The sequence below is a fragment of the Mixophyes fleayi genome, chromosome 6 (assembly GCF_038048845.1).
Source record: "Mixophyes fleayi isolate aMixFle1 chromosome 6, aMixFle1.hap1, whole genome shotgun sequence".
NCBI lineage: Eukaryota > Metazoa > Chordata > Amphibia > Anura > Limnodynastidae > Mixophyes > Mixophyes fleayi.
In genome coordinates, this window is record NC_134407.1 from 178,956,911 (window position 1) to 178,984,646 (window position 27,736).

The window sequence follows — 27,736 nt, forward strand, 5'->3', positions numbered from 1 at the left end:
GGCCGATGTGCACGACCGTCTGCCGACCTGAGCGGATCCGATGTGATCCATCAGTTGAGCCCGAGCACTGAGCGGAGGGATACATCCAAGCCAGCCTCTGCTCTCATTATGGATGACGGGTGCGGGCGGCTCCTCTCCGGGATCTGTCTCCCTAGTGGGCTCTTATCATTGTAACCAATAGAAAGCGTCCGACACGGCCAGCCAATCACAGGCAGCTGTCATCTGGTTCCTATGACAGCAGCCATGGCCTGATGATCAGAGGATGCTGCCAGCGGCCAGGAGAGGTGAGTGATACATGACGCGGGGACTCTTATGGGGGCCTCTCTGAGGCTGGCACTGGGCCAGGAGCACGGGGGCTGGGCACAGGGCACCACCTGTGGCATCAGCAAGTGTTTCCCATCAGAGGGAGGCTGAGCAGGTGTCAGCAGCATCCAGTAATACACAGACCATCTGCCGCCTCCGCAAACCACCCAGGGTTAGCAATTATCAAGGAGGAAAATATAAAAGTAGCCCACACTTCACTGCCATGCTCATGTAGGGGAATATACACCTGTGTAGCAGCAAAGCGTAAACTCAATATCAAATGTAAAGCCTGCTACCTCTATAGAATCAGCCCTCCCATTAAATTAAACTTTTCCGGTTTTTTTTTTCTCCATAAGATACTTTTTAATTTAGCCTATTTTATGGTTTAAATTAATCATGTGAGTGAGGGGACATCCACTTTTTATGACATGCCACTTTTGTGCGTTAAAGCTTCCCCACCAATGTGTAACTGGAAGGTGCAAAATGCATTTGATTAAAAGTATAGGATAATACCCATTCTTCATCGGCTACACGACAGGCACAAAATTAAAGTTCTTTTGTATAATGGAAATGGCTGTGTGCCCTTCCACACAGCAAGGGATTTCTGTAAAAATGCACATTTATCTCATTACACTTTGTTCACATTGCCCTGTTTTGCAAAACTACATGGACAGGGTGTACCTCACTCACCGACTACCTCACTCAGCCCAACAGCTTCTATGCAAATTTCACCTTTTCATGTTTCAAAGAATGTTTTATGCTGTTCCTCAGCTGTTTTGTGCTTCACAAATGAGTCCCTAAGTGTAACATCCACCTTTCTGTCAAGACAAACAGCACTTCCTTTAGCACAACAAAGTGATATACAATGCATATCATTGCTGTCAAGGAGACATACAAATCCTAACATCCTGATTTCCCCAAAGACACAAGCCATTTTTCTCCAGCACTCTCCCCTCCACACCCCAGGCAGCTGCCGACTCTCACTCCCAACAAGCAATATGTTGTCTCCAAACTACACTCTGCGCTTCTAGTCATCATGATCATCACCATTTATTTATATAGCGCCACTAATTCCGCAGCGCTGTACAGAGAACTCATTCACATCAGTCCCTGCCCCATTGGAGCTTACAGTCTAAATTTCCTAACACACAGACGAGAGACTAAGTTAAATTTTGATAGCAGCCAATTGACCTTCTAGTATGTTTTTGGGGTGTGGGAGGAAACCAGAGCACCCAGAAGAAACCCACGCAAACACTAGGAGAACATACAAACTCCACACAGATAAGGCCATGGTCAGGAATCAAACTCATGACCCCAGTGCTGTGAGGCAGAAGTGCTAACCTCTTAGCCACCGTGCTGCCCAAAGTCACACTCACTTTCTCACTAACCACTCTCCCACTCTGCAAGATGCATGTGGCCCCCATCATGTTGGACAACCCTGTAAAAGTGAAGCCAAGCGCCCTTACTGATTGCTTTGCTTCACTGCTCCATGGCTGCAACAATTAGTTAAAACCGTTGTTGCAAAAATAGAAGACAGCTCTGTGTCATCTTTGATAATATTGGCCCCGCAGTTTTACCGGTTCTCACCCTTGCTAATGTGGATACAAAATTAACCACCCCTGACAGAGGGGATGAAAAGGTAGGAAAACTGAGGAGTATGGGGGAAAAAATTGACATAAGGGATTGTGGTTTACTATAGTTGGGTATAATGGTCACAGGCTACGTGGTCTTGACTGTGGTATATTGAGGCCTGTTTGCTGGAAGATTCTATGTATTATTATTATTATTATTATTATTATTATTATTATTATTAATAATAATAATTTGTAAGGAGTCAACAGTGCTCTGCAGCACTGGACAGTGAGGAAACAGGTCATATGTAAAACAAGGATGCACAAGGTAGACAAAATAAATGCAGACATGAAAACAAAGGGTGTAGAGGGCCCTGATCATGAGATAGCTTACATTGTAATTGAAAGAGGGCACAACTGAAACAAGAGGAACAAGCATGGCCCCGAGTGGAGAATGGGACAGTTGTAAGGGTGCTTGTGAGGGTAGTATAGGCAGGAGTAGGGTAAGCACAAATAAAGATATGGGTTTACAGAGAGCGTTTAAAGGTTGTAGGAGAGTCTGATCGGGCGTAGTAGAGAATTCCATCAGTGAGTAATAGCACATGAGGCGAAGTGAGCACAGGTTAGCTTTAGATGTAAAAGGGACAGTATTGTGAGATGACATTCGAGATGGATGAAGGGGTGGAGTTGTTGAGGGCTTTGTAAGTAAGGGTGAATAATTTTAATTGGATTCTGGAGGACATGGGAAGCCAGTGTAGGGATTTGAGATGTTGAGCAACGAGAAAGTAAGTTCAGTCTTGCTGCAGCATTTAAGATGGATTGAAACAGGGATCAATGGGTAAGGGGAATGCCAGATTGGAGGAGGTTGCAGTAGTCAAGGTGGGAGATACTGAGAGAGTTGATAAGAGTTTTGGCAACAACTTTGGTAAAAAAAAAGGGCGTATTCTGGCATTATTGCTAAGGTGGATGTGACAGGACTAAAGAGAGACTGGATGTAATGAATAAAGCAGAGGGTGGAGTCAAGTGTGACACAAATGCAGTGGGCTTGAGAGACTGAGGAAATTGTGGCATTATTGAGAGAGGGGGGAAGGTTTGAGTGGATATGGTGACTTTAGGTGGAAGTAAGATGATACGTTCTGTTTTGGGCATGTTGAGATTTAGGTAGTGTTGGGATATATATTGAAGATAGTAGAGAGACAGTTGTGTACACAAGATGTTAATGAAGGAGAGAGGTCAGAGAATGAGAGCTAGATTTGGTTGTTTCCATCATGGAAGTGGTACTGGAGGCTGAACAAGCAAATTAGTTCCCCAAGAGCAGTGGTGTACAATGAGAAAAGCAGAGGGCCAATAACAGAGCCCTGAGGAGTCTCAACAGATAGAGATTTTGGAGGGGAGGAAGTGCCCGAAGTATAGAGCACTATAGCAGGTAGCTGGTCTGTTGGGTGTGCCGTGGTTGAGGTTTGGATGATCGGAGACTATATGTGGTGGCTGGAACTGCACTATCTAGGACTGAAGTTAGTGTTTTGCAATAGAAAGAGGCAGCCTGATCAGGACATGACAGGTTAGTCATAGGTAGTTGTTTTAGTGAGAAGCCTTAATCCAGCACTGGGTGTCGCTCTGTGTGTGTGGATTTGGATGCAGGGTGAAGGAGAATATGAGGTAAGGTGAGGCTGAATGAAAGGAGGTTGTGACTGGAGAATGGGAAGGCCAACCTGTTGAAACTAGAGGTGGAGCAACTGGAAAATTAAGTCTATTGGGAGAGACCAAAGGGGGAAGGAAGGAAGTGAAAAAAGTTTTGTGCCACCAGAGACAGTGGGCTTGTCAATGGGAATATGTCACACGTCTAGGGATACCTGCTGATTTTAACACTATCTGGAGGCGCAGAATCTAACGTGCCCCTGGTCTTCACCAATTCCCCCGCAAGGAGGTTTGGATTTAGCGGCGGGAGGCATGCAGGTCGCGGTTCTCCAGAAAGGTAAACAGCGAGGAAAATGGAAGGATTCAGATAGTCACTGAAGTCGAGGTCTAGCAGTGTGATCAGCACAGTACCAAATGGGATCCAAAAGAGTATCAGGCAAGCCGAAGTCAAACACTGGAAGGAGGTCTCAAGCCAAAAGGAGTATCCGCTGGAGGAGTCAGGAATAGCCACGTCAGCAACCAGGAAGGCAGACCAATATTGCTGGTAGCACATAGAACGTCCGTAGAATATGGGACTTAATACTCTAGCATCCTAATGGTGCCAGAGTCCCCCTTTAGTGTGGGCTGCAGGAAGGTTACCGGCAGTGGTGACATCACCTGCTGCCGGCAGAGATCAGAATAGCGTAGCGTTGCCCGAGCATCCGCCATGGAACAGACCGGGCTGCCGGGCTTAACGCGATTACGACTACCGGGGGAAGAGAAGGCGTCCGTCCCTGTGTGGAAGGAAAGACACAGGGACAGCGCCTGACAGAATATTGAAATCATCTTGTATGAGAGTAAAACGGTCAAAGGATAGGAAGTTAGTAAGCCAGGCAACAAAGTAGGTCAAGGAATTGGGAAACTGGACCTGGTGGGAGTAATAAATCATGTAAACATGAAAGTGGAGAGGAGAGCATAGACAGATAGTGTGGACTTCAAAGGAAGATAAATAGAGAGGGTTCTGGGTATGACTAGGAAGGTGTAGCATGGAGAAAGTCTACTAGAAGTCTAGAACGCTTACTCCACCTCCTTGTCTGTTTCTGGGTTTGGCAGAGTGACTGAGGTATGTTCCCCTGTAGGAGAGAGCTGCAGAGAATGTAGTGTTAGAGGTGGTAAAACAGGTTTCTGTAATGACAAGTAGGTTGAGGGATTTTGAAATTAATAGATTATGGATAGATGTATTTAGGATGTTACAATGGGCAAAGGCTCTATATTGTGGGCACAAGTCTGGTTGGAATCATGTTTTTTTAGCTGAGCACAGATAAGTATATGAACATGAAGCAGTTGTGTATATTATGGGAATGAAATGTTATGCACATTAGGTTGTTATGCCGGGCGCTGGCTGTATATGATGGCCATCAAACTGTGTTAGGCTTGAGGCAATGCTGGGAACAGACTGCATATGGTGGGCATGGATCAATAGTGGTCTTTCTACAGCCACGGCTACAGTTGGTAATCTGCTACCTAATGCTTCAATTGGTCCCCACACTTCTTAGATTACAAGCTCATTTGGGCTAGGCCAATTTTACCTTCTCTTTCCTGTCATTGTATGTTAGTTATTTGTGTCATGATACCTTCCATGTACAGTGCTGTATAATATGTTAGAGCTTTGTAAACAAAGGATAATAATAATAATTATAATAATAATGGCCATTAGCTAAATATATAGTGGGCATGAGGCTATTGTGCTGGACATGCATCTGTGTGCGATGACCATGAGTTAATAAACAGAATTTGCTTTATGTCGTTCTGCAGATGTAATTTATTTATTAACATTATTATTACTAACATTTATTAATATAGCATCTGCATACTCCATATCGCTTTACAATTGGGAACAAGCAGAGTAATAAAACAAGACTTTGTTTTACAAGCAAAACGGTAAGAGGACCCTGCCTGAAAACTTGCTATCTATAGGACAATGGGAGTTTGATACATGAGGTTAAGGTCCAGCCAGATTGCAAGGGTAAAAAGTTCTTAGTAGGCTATGTGATCCAGTCACACAGTAATGTGGGTTAGAGGGTTATTTGAGTATAGAAAGAACACATGTAAGTCTTGTATGAACTTTTTAGAGGGGTGGTAAATGAGTAACTAGGGAGTTTAATAGGGTGGTTGAGGAATTTTATAAGCTTGCCTGAAGAGGTGAGTTTTCAGAGAACACTTGAAAGTTTAAAGACTAGAAGGGAGTCTTGTGCGAGGGTTGGCATTCCACAGAGTGGGTGCAGCATGAAAAGAGTACTGTAACCGGGAAAGAGAGCAGATAATGAGTTTAAATGAGATGCAGATCTTGTACAGAATGGAGGTGTTAAGTTGGGAGATATTTTGAGACAAGTGAGGAGATGTATCTTGGAGCAGTTTTGTTGATAGCCTTGTGTTTAAGTAGAAGTATTTTACATTCCATTCGGTAAAAAATAGGCAACCAATGTAGAGACTGATAGCGCGGAGCAACAGAGGAAGAGCGTTTTGCAAGGAAAATCAATCTAGTCACTGAATGCAAAATAGTTTTTAGGGGTGATAGACTGGTTCTGGAAAGACCAGTAACGATGGTATTGCAACGGTCAATACTGTAAATGATGAGTATATGTATAAAGGTTTTTTTTTGCCTTGTAGAAGATATGTGCATATTCTGAAAATGTTTCTTAGGGGTCTATGTATTAAAATGCAATGGCCATTGCAACAAGTGTGAAGGACTAATGGCAGGAAAAATCAAAGATTTCTCCTGCCGTAACCTAGTTAATGTTTCTTAACGGAGTCCTCATAGATTAATATGAGAACTATGAAATTCTGCAATGTATACAGCTAGGCTTTTAGCAGCAAGATAATGCCATCTGTCATTACTTGTTATTTTCTATGGGATCCTGCTGAAGCCTTTCCGGCTTCGCAGAATCCCTTACCGTAGAAGTGCTATGTGCATCCTCCTTTCGCCGGCCATGCTAGGCTGCTGGTAACTAGTTAAAACAGTTAGTGTGAGGAGGGGGGACTTGGCCGGGGCTCCGAGAGCAGCCCTGGCATGGTACATTTAAATGGTGCTTAAATATGCATCGCTGCAAGCGATGAATGCTGATTGACACAGCATATTTTAATACATAGGCTCCTTAGAGGTATGTAACAAGATTTAGATACATATTGGGTGTGGAAAACAAAGGATAGTTCTGATTCATGGAAGGATAAGCAAGCTTGGCATAGGGTTTATTGCATGGGCTGGCTGGCTAGTAGACTTTACCCTGGGGTGCAAGCACACAGCACTGGCCAATAAGTAGCTGCCCATCCTTAAAGAGTGGTTTTCGGTACAATATATATTTATCAATATACAAGAGGCTATTTTAGTGTTGCTTAACCCAGTGTATACTTTATTATTATAAATGATACATTTTAAATAATGGAAAAAAAATAATGAAACAAAATACAAACCTCACTTTAAATTGCATTCTATTTTATACTTTCCTTCTTCCTAGAGCACTTTTTTTTTTTTATTACCGGGGTGATTGTAATGGGAAATATATATGATATTATAGTAATAGATTATATAATAATGTTCTATTACAGTACTGACCACAGGGGTTGATTTATCAAAATGCAAAAAGCCCTTTTGCTTTAAAACCTTGATGTTTTTGCCAGCAAAAGGGCTTGCGTTTGCTTTGTCCCTATATACTAATAGTGTTTTGGTTTAGGGTTGCTGCTTGCCTGGATCCTGTAATGGCACCCAACATTCCAGGATCATTTCCAATTTCCAGGAACATTTCCTGTTTCGAAAAAAAAAATGGGTACATGAAATTTAGAAAATTCCAACCAGCCCTTGGGGTATATTTATTAACTGCAGGTTTGAAAAAGTGTAAATGTTGCCTATAGCAACCAATCAGATAAGTTATCATTTATTTAGTGCATTCTACAAAATGACAGCTAGAATCTGATTGGTTGCTATAGGCACCATCTCCACTTTTTCAAACCCGCAGTTTCATAAATTGACCCCATGGTGTTAAATCAGTAGCACCTGTGGTTTATAATTAGGCCCCCTCCAGCCCCAACATTAAAATAATAGTATTCACATTTAATAAATAGATCTATTTCCCTCCAACCAGCCCTGACATTAAATTTGTAGTATTCCCATTTAATAAAGAAACCTATTTCTCCCTCCCTACAAACAGCTCCAGCAATAAATTAAATAGCATTTACATTTAATAAATATAAACATTTCCCACAACCAGCCCTGGCATTAAATAGTTCATATTGGCATTTAATAAATAGTCCTCCTTCTCAAACTCAGCCCTATATTCAATTATTAGCTCCAAACCACCCCAGCATTAAATTAAAGGTCCCGGCACCTCACCTTAAATTAATAGGCCTCACTATTAAATAGTCCCACTATCGCCCCACAAATCAATTAATTGCACCCACCATTAAATAATTAGCTCCAACCCACATTCCACCATTAAATTAATAGTCTACCTCCCACATACCTACCTTCAACATACATGATAGAAAGTTATTAAAATTATATTTGTTAAAGGGTTTGCTTTTTTGTGAGGTCCATGTACTGATGGGTGGGGTACGTTATTCCGATGAATCTATGCCCGACACCAAGTATACAGACAAACAAATTCCGATGACTATAACAGCGACATGAATTAAATGCAGACTTACATTAAAATAGACAGAGGACATTTCTGACGACACTGGCATGTAGACTGCTAGAAATTGTGAACAGAGTGAATGCTGGCATTTAAATTTCTCGTCAATTAATACAGCGATATTGAGATTTCTGTATTTAAAGCGGCAATGGCAGGGGCTGCCCCTAATCCTAATCATAACCCTAATTGTCCAGTTTACCGGGTCCTGCCATTACCACTTTAAATTCAGAAATGTCAGCGTTGCTCTGTTTTGTGAGGTAAAAGTAAAGTGCCGGATGCCCTATGTTGCAATTCTAGCAGTCTGGATGACAGTGTCGTCGGAAATGTCCTCTGTCTGTTTTATTGTAGGTCTGCATTTAATCCATAATGGTATAGTAATCGGCATTTTTTTGTCTATATAGTCTGTGTCAGTAATAGACTCGTCACAATAATGAGTACCACCGATTCTGATATCTGCTTATTACATTAGTGGACACAAGCTGTTGAAAAAAGAAGGGCATATATCTACATAGATTATGATTGATAGGGAAACACAGAGATTAAACCATGCATTAATTTTAGCAACAAATCTCTGGTGTGTACCTTTAGGACAGTGTTGGCTAACCTGTGACACTCCAGGTGTTGTGAAACTACAAGTCCCAGCATACCCTTTCAGCAATAAGCTGCTATATATTGGCAAAGCATGCTGGGACTTGTAGTTTCACAACACCTGGAGTGTCAAAGGTTAGCCAACACTGCTTTAGGAGAAGTTAGAGATGCTACTACCCACCATGGAAGAACAGCCACCTTTATTTGTTCACTGTCATAGATGATTGCTGCTTTGTATGCTTTACATCCCCTGGGCCTCTCTGTCTTTTCCATTACACGCATGTTTTGATTAGCACTCAGTCATTTTCCATCCTATTGTCAATAAACAGTCTGAGGTTAAATGGAAAATCATCGCTGTCATGTCATGAATACAATGGTCCTCACACTAAAACAAATGACAGAAGTCAACTATGGGGAAAAAAATATAGTAAATACAAAGTACTCTTCGCAATCAAGCAAAGTCAATGCATAGATTGCTTCGTAAACTCACAATCTGAAAGAAAAATCTTGTAACTTTTTAAGGAATTAGTTATATTTTTTATCTTTTGAAGTTTGTATGATCTCCCCGAGTCTGCATGGGTTTCCTCCAGGTGCACCAGTTTCCTCCCACAGTCCTAAAAATAAACTGGATGAAAACTGACCCTAGCGTAACTGTTTGCTCCACTGTGAATGATTAAATATTCTATGTATAGCTCTGCTGATATATAGGTGCTTTTTTTAAATAAAATAAACAAATAAAATGTAATAGTCTGTCTAGTGTTTTACGTTTGTGGGGAAGAAACAGAACTAAAACTGAAGGCCAGCTTCTTCTCGACAAGCCTCTATGACTATACACATATGCAGATGTATTGTAGTGACATCATAACGTATGTTGTGCCCTGAACATTCTACATTCAAGGTGTTACATGATCTCATATGACCTCAGGCAGTAGTAGGATGTCTTCCCTGCTGGACCCACCATATCTTCAAGATCCAGGGAGCTCCTGTTTACCCAATGTGTCCAGCTGGCTCCATGATCATGTCATATCCTTCTTTCCTGCATATTCAACCAGTCAAACAGCAGATGTACAAGAAGCAAGTCGAGCTAAGGATCTTCTGATTGTTTTACCTTTGATATTATTTATTAGCCTTATCAGATTGATATGTGAAAGGTAACTATCTATCTAATATATCTAGCTAGCTTGCTAGTTATCAATCATCTGTCTATCAATCTATCTGTATTCACTTATTTTTGTAGGACAATTTTCCGATTCCTTGCTTGGTGGTTGAAACTAGAGAAAAGAAAGCCGGCTCCAAGACATGTGATTCTAGAAAAGATCTACAAAACTAGAAGAAAGGTGAGGTATACATTCCAATAATTATACAGGACGGGCACAATAAGTGAGATTTTGGTTACATCCATAAGAAAAGAGAACTAAAGTGAAATCAATTTTTCCTAAGATTCTCTGATTACTACCATCTTATGATCGCGATAGCCAATGCACAATAGAGGATAAAATGCTTTATTTGCAAAATAATTTTTTATTTATTTATTTTTTACAACTTTTTTTTTGTCCCAGTAACAATTTTTTTTGTTAAATCGGGGTAAAACCTAATTTTCTATCACTGCGATAAGCAGCAACCAGGCATCATAAATATGTCCCTTAATGTGTGTGGTATTTGGAGTTCAGCGATTGAGTTATTATTACTGGCTGTCTTAATAGGGGTTAATGGGTTCTTCAAAGCCATTAAACCCACAAACTGCTGGTGAGAGCTAGCGCCTCTGCAGATCGGGAAAGCAAATGATGGTGATGTGCCGCTTAGCTGTCAAAGGGAACTGGCAACTGACAGGAGAGGACCTGCACACTGCTCTACAGAAAAGAAAATGGGAGAGATCGGAACAAAGATGAAAGTTAGGGACAGAGTTCAAAGAGAAAAGTCAACAACAAAATGCGAGCGTAAGAAATACCAGAGGAGACTTTACTGTAATACTGGCATAGAGATTGCAAGTTTGGAATTTAAGAAAGGGCTAAAGAGGCTGAGGAGAGTAAAAGCATAACAACATAAGAAAGAGAGAGGAAAGTGTAAATAGATACCAGAGGAAAAAGAGGAGCAGGGGAGGACAAAAAGGGGAACTGAAGAGAGGAGTAAAAAAAATACAGAGACTGATAAGGTTTCTTTGGGGAAAGAGCAACAAGTAGTGAGAGAGTGAGTGAGAGGATTAAGGAGACTATTAGGAGATGGACTGACAGGATTGATGAGGGGAAAGAACAACAAGTAGTGAGAGAGCGAATGAGGATTAAGGAGACTATTAGGAGATGGACTGATAGGATTGATGAGGGGAAAGAACAACAAGTAGTGAGAGAGCGAATGAGGATTAAGGAGACTATTAGGAGATGGACTGACAGGATTGTTGAGGAGAAAGAACAACAAGTAGTGAGAGAGTGAGTGAGAGGATTAAGGAGACTATTAGGAGATGGACTGACAGGATTGATGAGGGGAAAAAACAACAAGTAGTGAGAGAGCGAATGAGGATTAAGGAGACTATTAGGAGATGGACTGACAGGATTGCTGAGGGGAAAGAACAATAAGTAGCGAAAGAGAGACTGAGACGACAGTGAATAAAATAAGGTTGCAGAGGCTGACAGTAGAGAGGAAGATAATTAGTGCAAGCACAGTCAAGAGAGGGATATTTCAGAGGTAAACATTGGGATTAGAGGGTAAAATCAGAGACTGGTGAGTAGAAAAGAGATAGAGTATAGTGAGAGAGCGACATCTATCATGAGCACTACAGGAAGCAACAGAATGTTCCGGAACAGGACTTTTAGAGAGTACTAAACATTGCAAGAGCAATGGATATCTTAGGCCTCAGACTCTGGCTATCCGGACAGATCAGTGTTAGCTATATACTGCAGTGTACAACATACTTTAACATGGTGCATCACCTGTCTCTGTGTTGGGGTTGGCAGCAACATCCGGCTCTTGCCTATTTGCCTGCTTGAAACTTGGAGGCAGTTGTCTTGAGGTTGATTACTTAATGTATTAACTAGTGAGTTAGAAGGATTGTAAAGCAGAATAGGCAAAAACACTCCCCAATTGCAGTGTTACATCATTCAGTATCAAAAGGTGACTTAACCTCCCTTCGGGAATGAGCGCTGGGCTGGTTTCTAAGCGTAGAGGTGCATGGTGGAGAGCAAAAGGTCACATTTTGCTTATGTCCACCTCTACATGACCGCCAGAATGCACAAAGAAATCAAAGCATCAGAAAAGCAAAAGGAATTAACTAAAATCACTTAATGAATATGATAAAACAATTGTGATAAGGATGAATATAACGTCTAAATGAGCAGATTCCCATCTATCAGTTCTCTTAATGGGTTCGTCACTCAAACTCAACGTACAGCCTCAGTAGCAGCTCGATTGCAGAATGAGCGTGAGCAAAAAAAACAGAGGACCATAACTTAGATGGCTAAAGCACTGTAAGATACATACAATATGAAGTGGAACCTGGACAATGAACTGTCATCTCCATGAATAAGCAGGGAACTAGCTTGTCGCATATTCAAATAATCCCAGGAAAGCAAAATAGGGAAACAGTCTACATCTAAACAAAACACCCTCTGTCCATGCAATTAGTTTTTGACCTATAAATAAATATTTGGCACTTAGCACTCAGACACTCATCATCATTGGACCCCTTGAGGTAAACCATCAATGATTATGTGCCAAAATATGCAGCTCCATATAGTAGATATTCAAAAGAAAATCAGAATGTAAGTGTAAAAAAAACATAAAGTCAATGACGTAGCCACAAAGTTCTTAGTCACACCCTCAACCAACCAATGTAATTTAAAGAGAAATGCGAAACCAGCCATATGCCCATTTCCACGCCGCAGAAGGTGTAGATTTGTGCACCAGCTCTAGCGGGAATGAGCTTCATCCTATACCTCCTAGTGGGACCCATCTTGCATCGTCTCGTTGTACTTTGACAGAGAAGTACATTTTTTTTTTAGCCAATATAAAACAAAGCTTTAAAGAAAACAAATGTGTCGCATGTAATAAAGGCAATCCTGATGCACAATGTGATTTGTCCACTTTCCGCAAACCTTGACGCACTTCTAGTTTGCAGAGGTGTCTCGGGTGAGTGACAAGTAAGCATGTAACTTGACATGCGCATTGAGAACTAAACAAGCATTTTGCACTGTGCATGTAGTGGGCTTCTTAAATGCGGTCCACAGGCATGGGGAAAGGGTAGCATGGCTGTAATGCCCATGATGGAACTAGGTATAAAGTGTGTGTTGTTGTGTGTCTGTGGTAGGTATCATTAGTAAAGAGGGACGTAAGGACCTTATCTTATATTTTGCATTGAAGTCCTTAGCTATGCCAACGGGAGGTAGATTATTTTATTGTATGACAAGTAGATTTGTGGATGAAACATGTAAAACACAGAATAGAAGCTTTGATTAGAATAGCATAACTATTAGTTATAACCACAGGACGCTGAGCGGATTCCTGGTTCCCGCTGTAGCTGGGTCTACAAACGCTGTGTAGTTTGGGGAGCTGTGACCACACCAACTCCCAGGATCCACACACAGCTTCAGCAGAAGCAGGTGCACGGCTTGCAGCCTAGGAGGAGTGATCACGCGGACTAATAGAAAGCTATTGGTCCATGCAGTCACTCTCTCCTGCCCACAATCAAGCTCTGATCAAGGGCTGATCTACCCTCACCTAATCACCACTGGGTACTTTGCTCCCCCATTCCCTCTCGGCAACCCTAAGAACCAACTGCAACTTTCACTGCTCTATATCGTGGGATTTGTAGTTCACATAAGGCAGAGTAGCAAAAGTTGCTATCACTCTAGAATAAGTGACTATTTACTATAATTTAAAGATCTCCTTTTTCTCTTTCACTATTTTCTAGTTTGTTTTTCTGGGAGTTGACCACTCCCTCCAGGTGCTGCAGGCTTTATAAGATGGAAGTTCAGGGGAAGGTTTTAAATGGGACACCCTGATTATAAATTTGTATAACCAGCTTAGGGACTCACCTACATGAGATGCTTTGACACTGGCAGAAGAGCAAAATTCTGCTTTATGTATATGCTGACACATAGTGATTTTTATATATTGTTAGTTTCTGAGCGCCGGACAACATTTTTCTTCATTTGCACATGTGAATATTTACTGTTCATTCTCTATTTTTATTGTTGTTAGAAGCCCAGCAGACATGACATTATGTGTTTGGCAAAGAAACTGTCCTTGCACACCAGTGAGGTGAGGACGTGGTTTAAACAGCGACTAGCCCAGGATAAGCCGAGCACAGAAAGAAAATTTTGTGAAAGCATGTGAGTATGAAGAGTTATTTTACTATTAAGGTTTATTAAACAATATTGTATAAAAAGCACCATTTTACTGTACCAGGGCAGGGATGGCAAATTTTAGCCCAGGGGGCAAGATTTGACTATTATGAACATTTTAAAGGAAAAAAAATGCAGACAGCCCAATGACCTAGCACAAGGTAGCCCATTATGGGACCAGCCCAGGGGGTCAGATGCCCCCCTGCCCCCCAGCCTGGCCCTGTACTGTAATCATTGCAACCAATCTTTTAATATAATTCATCAATTCTGTAACACCATGATTAATGAAAATAAATTGACTGGTTGCTTTGGGTTATAAAACCGGTAAACTATGGCTGTTTGTATTTTATTACATTTTATGTACAAAATACATCTATCACGTGTCTAATTTGTACTTCGCCAGGGACACCTTCACAACACTAGGTGCGCTGGCTCGCCTAATCTGTACTTCGCCAGGACCACCTTCACAACACTAGGTGCGCTGGCTCGCCTAATCTGTACTTCGCCAGGAACACCTTCACAACACTAGGTGCGCTGATGGGCCTAATCTGTACTTCGCCAGGAACACCTTCACAACACTAGGTGCGCTGATGGGCCTAATCTGTACTTCGCCAGGAACACCTTCACAACACTAGGTGCGCTGGCTCGCCTAATCTGTACTTCGCCAGGAACACCTTCACAACACTAGGTGCGCTGATGGGCCTAATCTGTACTTCGCCAGGAACACCTTCACAACACTAGGTGCACTGATGGGCCTAATCTGTACTTCGCCAGGAACACCTTCACAACATTAGGTGCGCTGATGGGCCTAATCTGTACTTCGCCAGGAACACTTTCACGACACTAGGTGCACTGATGGGCCTAATCTGTACTTCGCCAGGAACACCTTCACAACACTAGGTGCACTGGCTCGCCTAATCTGTACTTCGCCAGGAACACCTTCACAACACTAGGTGCGCTGGCTCGCCTAATCTGTACTTCGCCAGGAACACCTTCACAACACTAGGTGCACTGATGGGCCTAATCTGTACTTCGCCAGGAACACCTTCACAACACTAGGTGCGCTGGCTCGCCTAATCTGTACTTCGCCAGGAACACCTTCACAACACTAGGTGCGCTGGCTCGCCTAATCTGTACTTCGCCAGGAACACCTTCACAACACTAGGTGCGCTGGCTCGCCTAATCTGTACTTCGCCAGGAACATCTTCACCACACTAGGTGCGCTGATGGGCCTAATCTGTACTTCGCCAGGAACACCTTCACAACACTAGGTGCACTGATGGGCCTAATCTGTACTTCGCCAGGAACACCTTCACAACACTAGGTGCACTGGCGTTCTTAATCTGTACTTAACAAGAAACACCTTCATATGTGTGATGTCTACTCCCGCCAGTTAGCTGCTGCAAACTTAGGTTTCTCTGTAAACACCACAATCCTTCTTCGCAAACCCATGTGCTGTTGAAGACATTTAGGCACATCTGCGCAAATGGAGACGCACAGCGACACCATCGATTATTTTGTTCGTACCTGTCTTGTGTTTTGTAAATTGTAGTGAAGGCAGCTATATCGTTGACTCGACCAATATTCATGCAAAGGCAGCTCAACAATCCACAGTGACATCACAGAGTTTCTTTTAATATTCTTAGTAATTGTGTACATTATTTTGGTGCATTGATTGCAGACATGAAAGGTAATTTATGAACATGCACAAATGTACACCTGAAATAAATGTTTGTTTCCGCAAATGTGCTTATTTATTCCTCATTGGACAAAGATAGGCTCATATCCACATTGAGGGGACATTGGGACTGTTCTTACATGTTTCACTTTTTTTGGTTTTTTTTTTAAACTTTTTATTAGAAACATCTTTTTCAATAGAAAATGCATTACAGAATCTCGAGAGGTTTATCAGAAATAGGTAACACGTGTTTACATACAACAGGACACTTAAACACATGTTTCACTTATTGATTTGAAAGTATAGGATAATTCCAGTCACTGTACTGGGGTGGGGTGGAGGAGAGGGACACCAATGTAAATCTACCTTTTCCATGTTTTTGCATATGAGCACAATTTAAATGTGCTCAGCCCACAATTAGCCAGGTATTACCCATTCTGCCTAGCTCCTCCCTATTGTTTTACCTCATGAAGAAGTTGCATTCTTGGGGCCTGATTCATTAAGGATCTTAAATGAAGAGGTATCTTATGTCAGTCTCCTGGACAAAACCATGTTACAATGCAAGGGGTGCAAACTAGTTTTCTGTTTTGCACATAAGTTAAATACTGACTGTTTTTTCATGTAGCACACAAAGATCAACTTTAAATTTCAGTGTACAAATAAGCTATCAAGTATTTGTGTGCTACATGAAAAAACAGTCAGTATTTAACTTATGTGCAAAACAGAAAACTAATTTGCACCCCTTGCATTGTAACATGGTTTTGTCCAGGAGACTGAAATAATATACCTCTTCATTTAAGATCCTTAATAAATCAGGCCCTTGATGTGTAATCCATGAGCTTACTGTACAAACGGGTTCATTTCCACAAAAATAGACACGTTTTACATCACAAAACGACACGTGGGCCGTGAGGTTTCATTTGTGCTCTTTCAGAAGTGACCCTTGTTGACTCAATCATCATAAAGTGTGTAAATAGGATAATATTAGTTGCAGTATATTAACGAGCAATTTATCTTCATTTGTCATTCTTCTACCCCCTGTTTTATCATTGTGAATGCTTAGGTGGAGATTTCTGTTTTATACATGGGCAGAGTTATATGCTTGGAGGTATATAAGCAAGGTAAGAGAAATAGACCTATCTAATCCATCCATCCAGTCTTATCCTAGTCAAGATATGAAGATAAACATTTGTTATAGCAAGCACAGGTGAATTGCATGCTAGCAGTTAAGATATGTATGAATATAGTAGCACAATATGAAATAAGTGTATGTGTAAAAACAGGTTTTAAAAGTTCACTCCGGAAAACTTTTATTTTGCAGACAAACTGGATTTTGGATGGTGCAGAATGCTGGAGAAACACCAAGTCCTATGTATGTAATCATTTGTGATAACCACCTTCTATCCAAGCCAGTAACCACATTAGTGTGCCTTAATACTATAGAAATATGTTGCATTTAGCAGTAATTCAATAGTACTGTAACACATTTTATACATGCACAGGTTATATACAGGGCCTGATTCATTAAGTAGAGCAAAGCAAAAAAATAGGAGTAAATTTGCTTGGGACAAACCATGTTACAATGCAAGGGGTGCAAATTAGTTTATTGTTTTGCAAGTAAGGAAAATACTGGCTGCTTTTTCATGTAGCACACATATACTTAATAGCTTTATTTTTACACTGAAATTTAAAGTTGATCTATGACATGCTCTACCCCAGCTATTAATCTGTCCCCACATTTTAAATTTACCTCCCCCTCCAATGCAACATGGTTTTGCCAAGGTGTAAATTTACTCCTTTTTTGCTTTCCTTTCCTTAATGACTCGGGCCCAAAAACCCAGATTTAAATATGTAGTGTTACTTATTAAGTGGGAGTGTTGGCAAATGTTAAATAGGTGCTAAATACCATTCATCATCATAAAGCTTGTATGAATATTTTAAAGCTGCAGACATGTAAAGCTGAGTGGCAACAACCTGCACATGCAGTATTTATAAAAAGAACACTATGCATTTTCTGCATATTTCTGTCTATATTAAGTGCTCGCAATTAATATTTTGGAAACAAATCTCCAAAGAAGCAAATACATGATATATTTCAATAATCAGCTCAACTATATTTAGTTATTCAAGAAAACAAGTTAGATTTCTTTAGTGTAATTCATAGACTGTATTTTCATGACTTAGTTCCATCCAATTTATATAGATGATGGGTATAATTTGAAGAGTGGTATCTGCTCTTATTCCTTCTGCCTTAGGGCACTAGACTTCTAACATGTCTCTCTTCCTGATATAATCAGATCCATTATGTTACTGAGTGGGAGGGAGAAATAATGAAAGAATAATAGGAACAATTATCATTTTTATAGCCTCTGTTTCATGTTTGTTTGTCCCATTCTGTTTACTTTTGACTAGGTTATGTCCACTGAGGAATATAATCATTACATGACTGAAATGGCCTTCTACGGATCACTAGTTCTCTCCCAGTTTTTTGATGTTAAGAGAAAGGTAAGATATTAAAAAAACTTAAATTGTCAGAGTGCATCACAGCACTATAAAGAATACTCGGTAACAAACTGCTCCATTTCAGAAGCACTGACATCTGTCAATTATAAATATCTGCTTTTCCATTGGGTATTTAAAGCATGAAACTGGGTTATATGAGGGTTTAATGCAGGTTTCAGGGCTTAAGATTCGGCACTATCCAGTGGTTGCAGTGGGCTGGTATTATGGTAGTATGCCACAATGCCACATCACATTATCTTCTACTGCATTAATTGTTAAACTATCAAATTATCAAATTCCATTCACTTACATATTTCATACTTCTAAATTTCCACTTCAACCATTGGTACCATCCATTCAAAGTATTAGTTCCAGATTTGACTGAAGAATGGAATGAACCACATGGTCAAACAAGAGCTGTAGCCATCCAATCAGATGCAGCCTTTTCATTTTCATAATTTGCCAGTTCTCCTGCCTTTTCTCCACCGTGTAGTCTGGCTGCTTTACAATAGGGTTCCAGGGGAGGGACCACCAACTAACTGCTACATAGGAATATAAATATACATTTTATTTGTTTTTACCTTAAGTTCTACTTGAATTCACCTATTCTTGACATATTTGCAATCAGCAGTTCATGAAAGGTGATGAAGTGAGGATCCCACCTCTGGAGCCATCCTTCAAAATGTACTTTCTATATACACTGGGTTGAATGTTGGGGTTGGAATGAGATGACTCCTGACTGAATGGCTCTTTGAGACCTTGTTCAGTTTTCCTTTAAAGCAGCACTCCCAGGTAGAGTTAAAAATGTCCTGGCCAGGACGCCATTTACTGGAGCTCCAGGGACTGCACTGTGCAGTATTTTTGTTCTCTGGACCCTGTTCTTCGTCTCACAGCTGTGGTCGAAAACAGGGACTGTGTGACGCTGCAGAGGGATATGAGAGCTGGAATACCAATAAGAAGTTATTATTATTATTATTATTAATTTTTATTTATAGGGCGCCACTAGGTATCCGTAGCGCCGTACAGGGACAGACAGAAACACGATACAGGGTGAGACAGCACGGTACAGTTAACAAAAAGCACAGTAACTCAGAAGCTCGATGTACAGCTAGATGAGAGGTGAGAGCCCCCGGCGGGGTAGAGAAAGGGGTAGAAGGGCAGGAGTACCTCACGGAAGAGACAAGGTGGTGGAGAACAGAAGGAGAGGAGGCCCTGCTCGAAGGAGCGTACAATCTAAGGGGAGGGTAGGACGGACAGAAACGCAATGGTAGGAGGAGGGAATGGGGAGAACGGAGGCTGAGACGGAGAGTAGGGGAGAGGAGAATGAAAAGGAGGGAGGTAAGAGGGGGACAGGAGGGAGGGCAGGAGTGGGAGGGGGTAGGGGGACACTGGGAGGAGGTCAATTAGGTGGGGGACTGGAGGGCTTTAAGGAAAAGGTGGGTTTTTAAGGCCCGTTTGAAGCTGGACAAGTTGGGGGAAGTTCTGATGGAGCGGGGGAGCTGGTTCCAGTGGAAAGGGGCAGCACGGGAGTAGTCTTGGATGCGAGCATGGGAGGAGGTAACCAGGGGGGAAGAGAGGCGGCGATCGTTAGCCAAACGCAGAGGGCGGGATGGAACGTGAATGGAGATTAGGTTGGAGATGTAGGGAGCAGTGGAGTTGGAGAGGGCCTTGAAAGTACGAGTGAGGAGCTTGAACACGATTCTGTAGGGGATGGGGAGCCAGTGGAGGGATTGGTAGAGGGGGGAGACAGAAGAGGAGCGGCGAGAAAGGAAAATGAGCCGAGCGGCAGCATTGAGTACGGAGCGAAGGGAAGCGAGATGAGAGCGGGGCAGGCCAGTAAGGAGGAGGTTACAGTAGTCCAAGCGGGAGATAATAAGAGAATGGACAAGAGCTTTAGTGGCATCTTGGGAGAGGATGAAATCTGATTGGTGCTCCCATGGCAATGTGGTAGTGCAGCTGTAATACAGAAATAAAATAATGATTCTTTATTAAGATGAAAGTTGGTTGTACAAAATAGGTTGACAAAGAGAGGACCATAGAGATCCACAGCAAATGGCACCTTTATCTATGTTTTGTTCCTTACATTTAATTATACCTTTAACGAGTTTATTGTTTTTCGTTTTTTTTTTAGGATTTCAAGGTCATGTTTGTTCACCATATTGTCACCATATTCCTTCTATCTGGCTCTTACTGTCATAACATGACAAGGATCGGAGCTCTCACTATGCTGTACCATGACATCTCTGACGTGTTCCTGGAGGTGAGAAGATATAGAGATAGCTTCCACTGTTTTCTGTCATTATAAAGGCTTTCCTGATAAATTAAAAAAAAAACAAAGCAGAGGATTAAATTGTGTTGGAAATGTAGCCTGGAAAACCCTGGGAATTTTTACCATGGAACCTAAAATTAAAAATTATAACAAAAAACCTGAAAAAAGACCAGGTTGGCTGAAGTGAGGAGGTCCAAGTTGTGTCTGTGGCACTCTTCTCACTCCTGTCCATCCAGTCTTTAAAAGTGAAACCTGCCTGTATGTCGGTAACACTGTTTATTTAGGTGTATCCTATTCATTTTAAACTTTTGCCTTTTTATCCTGTCCCCAACCTCTGTGAAACTCAGAAACTAGCAGTGGTTCCAGCAGTATGTGGAAGCTAAAAGACAGGGTCCTAAATCAGAGACAAGCTCAAGTATCAAGTATTTGTGTGCTACATGAAAGAGCAGCCAGTATTTAACTTATGTGCAAAATAATAAAGTAATTTACACCCCTTGCATTGCAACATGGTTTTGTCCAGAAAACTTAAGTAAGAAAACTTACTCAAATTCTTGCCTAAGTTTCTTAATGAATGAGGCCTCAGAATAGGCTTGACTTTTACTAGGGTCACCAGAATAGGATCTGTATTTACTAGGGTCACGAGAATAGGATCTGTATTTACTAGGGTCACCAGAATAGGATCTGTATTTACTAGGGTCACCAGAATAGGATCTGTATTTACTAGGGTCACCAGAATAGGATCTATGTTTACTAGGGTCACCAGAGTAGGCTTTACATTTATTAGGATCATTAAATTATAGTAAAACCTTTTTCATTGATTAGGCTGCAAAAATCACAAACTACATTCACCAGGAAGACCTCTGCAATGCGCTTTTTCTGATCTTTGCTGTCATTTTTATGATGACTCGTCTTATTCTTCTCCCTTTAAAGTAAGTAAAATCTGTAAAATTTACTTAGCTGCATGCAATGTTTATTAGATTGTGTTGATGTTTACATTATTATTTGAATTATAAAGTAAAATAATAACCTAGGGTTTGACTTTCTGAGGAAGTACTGTAGGCAAATCTCATGTGTATACAGCAGTGGTACAATTGTCTTTATTTACTGAAATTGTACCAAGCAACATTTTTCATTATTTAGGATATGTGATATTTTCAGTCACATCATATTACCTCCAGGGGAGGGCTGGCAAAGTTCAGCCCGAGGGGCAAAGACTCAACTCAGCAGCTTATTTTAAAGAACAAAAAATGCTGGTGGCCCATTGACCCAGCCCAAGATAGCCCTCTATGGGTCCGTTCCGGGTGGCATAATGCCCCCCTGCCCCCCAGCCCAGCCTGCCCCTGATTACCTCATCCATTCCGTTACACCTCAGCAACATTTTCTCCTAGGTCCTAACAATATAGTAAGGCTGTGCAACAGACTTGGAGCCCAGTGTCTGTAAACAAGGCTTTAAAGGCAATCAATCATCAAATATCCACAAATCTTTTTCCATTTTATTAGCTTTATGTCATATTTCAGATAATCCCATTATTTGTCTTCAATAATGCCATCATCTCATACGTTTGTTTGGTTGATATAACAATTAGTTTGTGGCAAATTCTTTACAGTTTCTTGTAATATATTGTAAATCAATCCCTTCTCTCCGTGTAACAGGTGTGCAGTGCCCGTATTGTTCCACTCAGAGGCTGCCCTGGCAGGACTGGGAGTCTGGAAATATTATGTATTTCTCATCATCTTAATGCAAGCTCTCCATATATACTGGTCAGCCCTAATCTGCAAGATGGTGATGCAGTTTTACAAGAAAGGAAAGGTACTGCTGCAGCACACAGATGCCTATCGCCAGTAATAGAACATTTAGGTTATTTCAAACTCATGAAATAGTCAGTGTATCAAATAAGTGTCATTATTTATGCATTTTAAAGACATGGTGACCTACACATTATAATGATTAACGTTTAATAGTACGTAAGTGATATGAATATATGGAAAATATACTCTAAAATATTTTGATACGTATGGTTGTCTCATGTGTCACATGATTTTTAAAGTATTACGTGATCTGTGGATATCATCATCATCACCATTTATTTATATAGCACCACTAATTCCGCAGCGCTGTACAGAAAACTCACTCACATCAGTCCCTGCCCCATTGGGGCTTACAGTCTAAATTCCCTAACACACAGACAGACTGACACAGACTAGGGTTAGCAGCCAATTAACCTACCAGTATGTTTTTGGAGTGTGGGAGTAAACCGAAGCACCCAGAGGAAACCCATGCAAACACAGGGAGAACATACAAACTCCACACAGATAAGGCCATGGTCGGGAATTGAGCCCTGTGCTGTAAGGCAGAAGTGCTAACCATTACGCCACCGTGCTGCCCATGAGGCTCTCCTAATAAAAAGCTTGTTTTGTTTAAATTTTTAAACTTCATATTATAAGAAATAATTAAGCCCCTATTGTAAAATAAAAATAATATTATATGCAGTGGCTGGGCAAGTTATTTTGGCTCTCAAGGCGAAGTTTGCGAAAAGTACCCACCCCTTGCATAGTGGGCAAAAGAAACCCATTATTCCTTATATAATGGCAAACAGTATTCCAACACATTGACTTTGGAAGTGTAATATGTAGCGTCCAATCCCTGGTGGTCAGTGTAACGTATAGCCTACAATCCTTGGTGGTCGGTGTAATGTATAGCGTCCAATTCCTGGTGGTCAGTGTAATGTACAGCGTCCAATCCCTGCTAGTCAGTGTAATGTATAGCCTCCCATCTCTGGTGGTCAGTGTAATGTACAGCGTCCAATCCCTGCTAGTCAGTGTGATGTATATCCTCCCATCTCTGGTGGTCAGTGTAAGGAACAGCGTCCAATCCCTGCTAGTCAGTGTAATGTATAGCCTCCCATCTCTGGTGGTCAGTGTAATGTACAGCGTCCAATCCCCGCTAGTCAGTGTGATGTATATCCTCCCATCTCTGGTGGTCAGTGTAATGTATATCCTCCCATCTCTGGTGGTCAGTATAATGTATATCCAATGTATATCCTCCCATCTCTGGTGGTCAATGTTATGTATATCCTCCCATCTCTGGTGGTCAATGTAATGTACAGCCTCCAATCCCTGGTGGTCAGTGTAATGTACAGCCTCCAATCCCTGGTGGTCAGTGTAATGTACAGCCTCCAATCCCTGGTGGTCAGTGGAATGTACAGCGTCCAATCCCTGGTGGTCAGTGGAATGTATAGCCTCCAATCCCTAGTGGTCAGTGGAATGTATAGCCTCCAATCCCTAGTGGTCAGTGTAATGTATAGCCTCCAATCCCTGGTGGTCAGTGTAATGTACAGCCTCCAATCCCTGGTGGTCAGTGTAATGTACAGCCTCCAATCCCTGGTGGTCAGTGTAATGTACAGCCTCCAATCCCTGGTGGTCAGTGTAATGTACAGCGTCCAATCCCTGGTGGTCAGTGGAATGTACAGCGTTCAATCCCTGGTGGTCAGTGGAATGTATAGCCTCCAATTCCTAGTGGTCAGTGTAATGTATAGCCTCCAATCCCTGGTGGTCAGTGAAATTTATAGAGACAATTTTCTGGTGGCCAGGTGGATAAATAGAGTCAGGTCTTTGGTGGGCAGAGTAATACCAATTTCCTTGTGGTTAGTGTGATATATAGCCCAGGTCCTGTTAGTCAGTGTAATACATAAAGCTCAGTCCCTGGTCACCATTATATTATGAAAACCTACAAGTCTATTCACTGAACCACAGCTAATTGGCATTCAGTGGAGGACATGAATACTATTAGCCTATCATAGACAGGCTAGCAGCATTTCCTTTCCTGTCCTGCGTCGAATTCCACTGCTGGACAGAGAATGGGGCTGCTATCAGCCCCAAGCTGTCTGTCTCTAAGGGCCAGCATCGCTGATAGGGGGCTGCGGGCACAAAGTGCCCAGGCCTCCCTTGTGGGCCCATTGGTGGCAGTTATGGTGGTGGCAGATCCATGGTCCCCTCTGAGCCAGATTATGGGCAAGGGAAAGTGACTGCTCAGGCCAATACCTTTCTATTGGAATACAGTCAGACTCCCTTATAAGTATGGACTTTTGCCAATGATACATGTGCATCCTGGTGAAGCCCCCAAGAAGCGGCTGCACCGTGGCTTGAGATTCCTCTCACATCAGAGGCAGCAATAGGGGATTAGAGGGAGCACAATATACCACTGCATGCTACCACACAGCCTGTTCCTGCCCATCCCTGATAACATGCCATCTCAGAGTCCCATGTCTTTATGGATCTCCTCAGTGGTATCTAATATAAGGTATAATGCTGTAAAAGATAAGGATACAAGAAGTCGCCAAGGAGTTATGTGGCCTTGTAAAAGCACAAATGTGCAGACCAAGTGCTTTAATGCAGGGAATATAACTCTGTGGTTGCTTCTATTTTCTGTATACTGCACAGAACAAGTGTTTTATTGCAAAATATTGTATCATTTTATTTACCATTGTGTTATGTTTTGGTATATTTAGTTTTTTGTTTCATTTTATATTTTCTTTTTATAATGAGGGAGATGAAAACTTTCAGCCTGCCACACAGTGTGTTTTGTGACAGGATTGTAATGTTTAGCTGTGGCGTAAAAGAGGAATGAAGCCTAGAAGCTGTAGGTATTGTTCAAATACAGTGTGAAGTATATTATCTTTGTCACTCTCGATGAGATACGACATAAAATAAACACTGTGATGAAATATATTAACTTTAATGTCGTGATGTCAGAAAGTTACAAAGATATGGATATTTTTCACAGTTTTTTATATTTATCACCATTCATGTGTTGTAGCCTTATATTTTTCAAAGGAGGGTGGGTTATTACCTTTGGTTTAGCCTAGTTCCATTATTATGTAGCATAATTACACAGTTATACACTGTTCCACTTTTTGTGGAACAAATTGCTGAAAACCATCCACACATCACCCTTCAGTTGCAGCTCTGTCCTTGTCTTATTAAGTTTATTTTATTTATCTCTCATGTTATCTGACCACAGGGAAATGGTGTTACCTTGTTCATCTTCAAATATCATCACATAGTATACCAACTTAATTAGTTTACTTATGCACAATGGTCACACCCTTATTGCTTTGACTTTATTTAATATCTGTTTAGCTCACAGGTCCATTTATATTACAGCCTGTCAGTTCAGCACCTGTGAACATGACATCTAGCCAGTTATGTCATCCACTCTGATTTCTTCTTACATGATGACTAAAGAGTTTATGGTAGTTCAAGTCACCCTACAGATTTTAGATTGAGTGGTTTTGCAACCAGTACTCTTGCTTACGATTAAGCATGATACATGATTTGGATGTTTTACTCTTCTGTAGAAATTAATGATTATTTTTCTAGTTAACTACAATGAAGATGAAGTGCAATAAGCCTAGTTTAACTCATCAGTGGATGTGGAAGATTATTTTTTAGATTATGGTTTAGATGTAACCTTATATACATGACATGTCCTGTACAAACTGTATAAGCAGAGAGTATGTAAAACCAAAGAGTCATCACTAGTCTTGTCTCTTTTCACAACAGGTTTCCAAAGACGACCGAAGTGATGTGGACAGCAGTTCAGATGATGAAAACAATGTGTCACAGGATAGAAAGCCACGATCCAGAGTACACTTGCAATACTGTCAACCGCTTGCTGTACCAAAAGAGATGCAACACACTTAATCTTTTAACATTTCACTTACAACTTGTTCTTCATAGAGATCTATGTACAACATGTATCTGCTGTAATAAATGATTCATCTCTGTCAAATTATTTGTTTACTAATACAAATTACCTAACCAAGTCTTCATAGGAATTCTTACTTGTAGAAATAAACTGTGGACTGAATTTCAATATTTCAGAGCTAAATACAATGTTATTAATATTAGCATGTTATTATAATAACATCTGGGATATATCTACAAATGATATTATTATATTTTTAATAAGGTCCAACAAAGAGTCCTTATCACTGTATATAGGGGGATGAACAGAGTACACATTTATACAATTAAATAATAAATACACAATAGTTTCTTAACTTGTAGCTGTTTGTTTATTGTATAACCGAGTACATAACAATCATGGAAAAAATATATACATGAGAATAGTAAGCATTCATGGGCACAGATACGCAGAATAACAATAATGGTATGGATACAATTAACACAACAAATTGCATACAGGAACAGTTCAGTATGACAGGGACAAGCGAGTAAGATGGAGAGTGGACCAACCCTAGACATAGGTTAGAGGACCCTGGAGAGTGGACCAACCCTAGACATAGGTTAGAGGACCCTGCCCGTGAGAGCTTACATTCTAAAGGGAGGGGTAGTGAGAGACAAAAGGAGCAAATGGAACAATAGACATAGTGGGGACCGCTATGGTGCCGAGGTCTATAAGATGCTGAGTCCAGGGTGGTGCAGAGACCATGATGGTTCAGAATCCTGGAAGGCCCATATGGTGCAGAGTACTAGATAGTACAGGGGCCTAGATGGTGTAGAGCCCTAGTTGGTGCAGTGACTTGGATGGTGCAGTGGCCTGCAAGATGCGAAAACCAAGCTGTTGCAGAAGCGTAGAAGGGCTATGGGCCCTAGATGGTGAAAGGGCTATGAAGGATGCAGGGGCCATCATGTTGCAGGGGTCATGATGATTCAGGGACCAAGATGTTGCAACGGCCACAATGTTGCAGGGGCTGTGACGGTGGAGAGTCCTGGAAGGTCCAGAAGGTGTGGGGGCCTAAATGGTACAAAATCCTAGAGGGTTAGATGGTGTAGGAGCCACAATGGTGCAGGGAATCAGTTCAGAACTCTCAGTGTCTGGGGTGATTGTAGAATGTCTCAGCAGGCCGTGTGTGGTGAGGGTCCATGGGTTAGGAGATCAGCATAGTGGCATACCTTTTCTCTGTCTCCTGTGGTGCGGTGGATGGTCCGGAGCAGGCCTAGGTGCACAATGTTGGGCTTTTAGTAATTAACAATTTGCCTTGTGCCATCAATGATTTGCAGAGGTCCCGCAGTACACAGGAGGTGAGACCAGTCTGAAGCATTGGCCTTAAATAGCTGTGATTAACCCAGACCAGATTGGATGCCACCAGGTGGTAGGAGGAAGGATATTCCTCTATGCCTGGGTAGCTCCTAATGCATTAGAGCTGAGAAGATAGGAGTAG

General features: G+C 41.4%; 2 protein-coding genes and 1 long non-coding RNA gene across 4 annotated transcripts in view; 2 read left to right on the plus strand and 1 right to left on the minus strand.

Moving 5' to 3' along the window:
- Window positions 1–27,736, minus strand: part of IFI35 (interferon induced protein 35) — a 721,240-nt gene that overhangs the window by 91,809 nt on the left and 601,695 nt on the right. The gene's annotated exons all lie outside the window — the stretch shown is intronic.
- Window positions 169–26,340, plus strand: LOC142094853 (ceramide synthase 6-like). 2 transcript variants are annotated; one of them, XM_075177421.1, is made up of 11 exons: window positions 169–284; window positions 9,693–9,918; window positions 10,005–10,104; window positions 13,958–14,088; window positions 16,842–16,899; window positions 17,100–17,150; window positions 18,191–18,283; window positions 20,412–20,540; window positions 21,372–21,478; window positions 22,203–22,359; window positions 26,112–26,340. In XM_075177421.1, the coding sequence occupies exons 1-11, from the start codon at window positions 263–265 to the stop codon at window positions 26,250–26,252; spliced, it is 1,215 nt and encodes a 404-aa protein (XP_075033522.1). In that variant the 5' UTR covers window positions 169–262; the 3' UTR covers window positions 26,253–26,340. The 2 variants fall into 2 exon arrangements, with proteins under 2 accessions (XP_075033522.1, XP_075033523.1); XM_075177422.1 differs by having other exon boundaries at window positions 204–284; window positions 9,666–9,918.
- LOC142094854 (uncharacterized) lies at window positions 14,103–15,971 on the plus strand. The gene is made up of 2 exons (XR_012677716.1): window positions 14,103–15,265; window positions 15,319–15,971. It is a non-coding gene; the product is annotated as an uncharacterized LOC142094854 (long non-coding RNA).

Excerpts from the sequence above, each read along its gene's own strand:
- LOC142094853 (XM_075177421.1), top strand. The coding sequence starts at position 263 with ATGCTGCCAGCGGCCAGGAGAG. Across the intron at positions 9,919-10,004 it reads ATCAGATTGATATGTGAAAG|GACAATTTTCCGATTCCTTG; the intron begins GTAACTATCTAT and ends TTATTTTTGTAG. Across the intron at positions 21,479-22,202 it reads CTTATTCTTCTCCCTTTAAA|GTGTGCAGTGCCCGTATTGT; the intron begins GTAAGTAAAATC and ends TCCGTGTAACAG.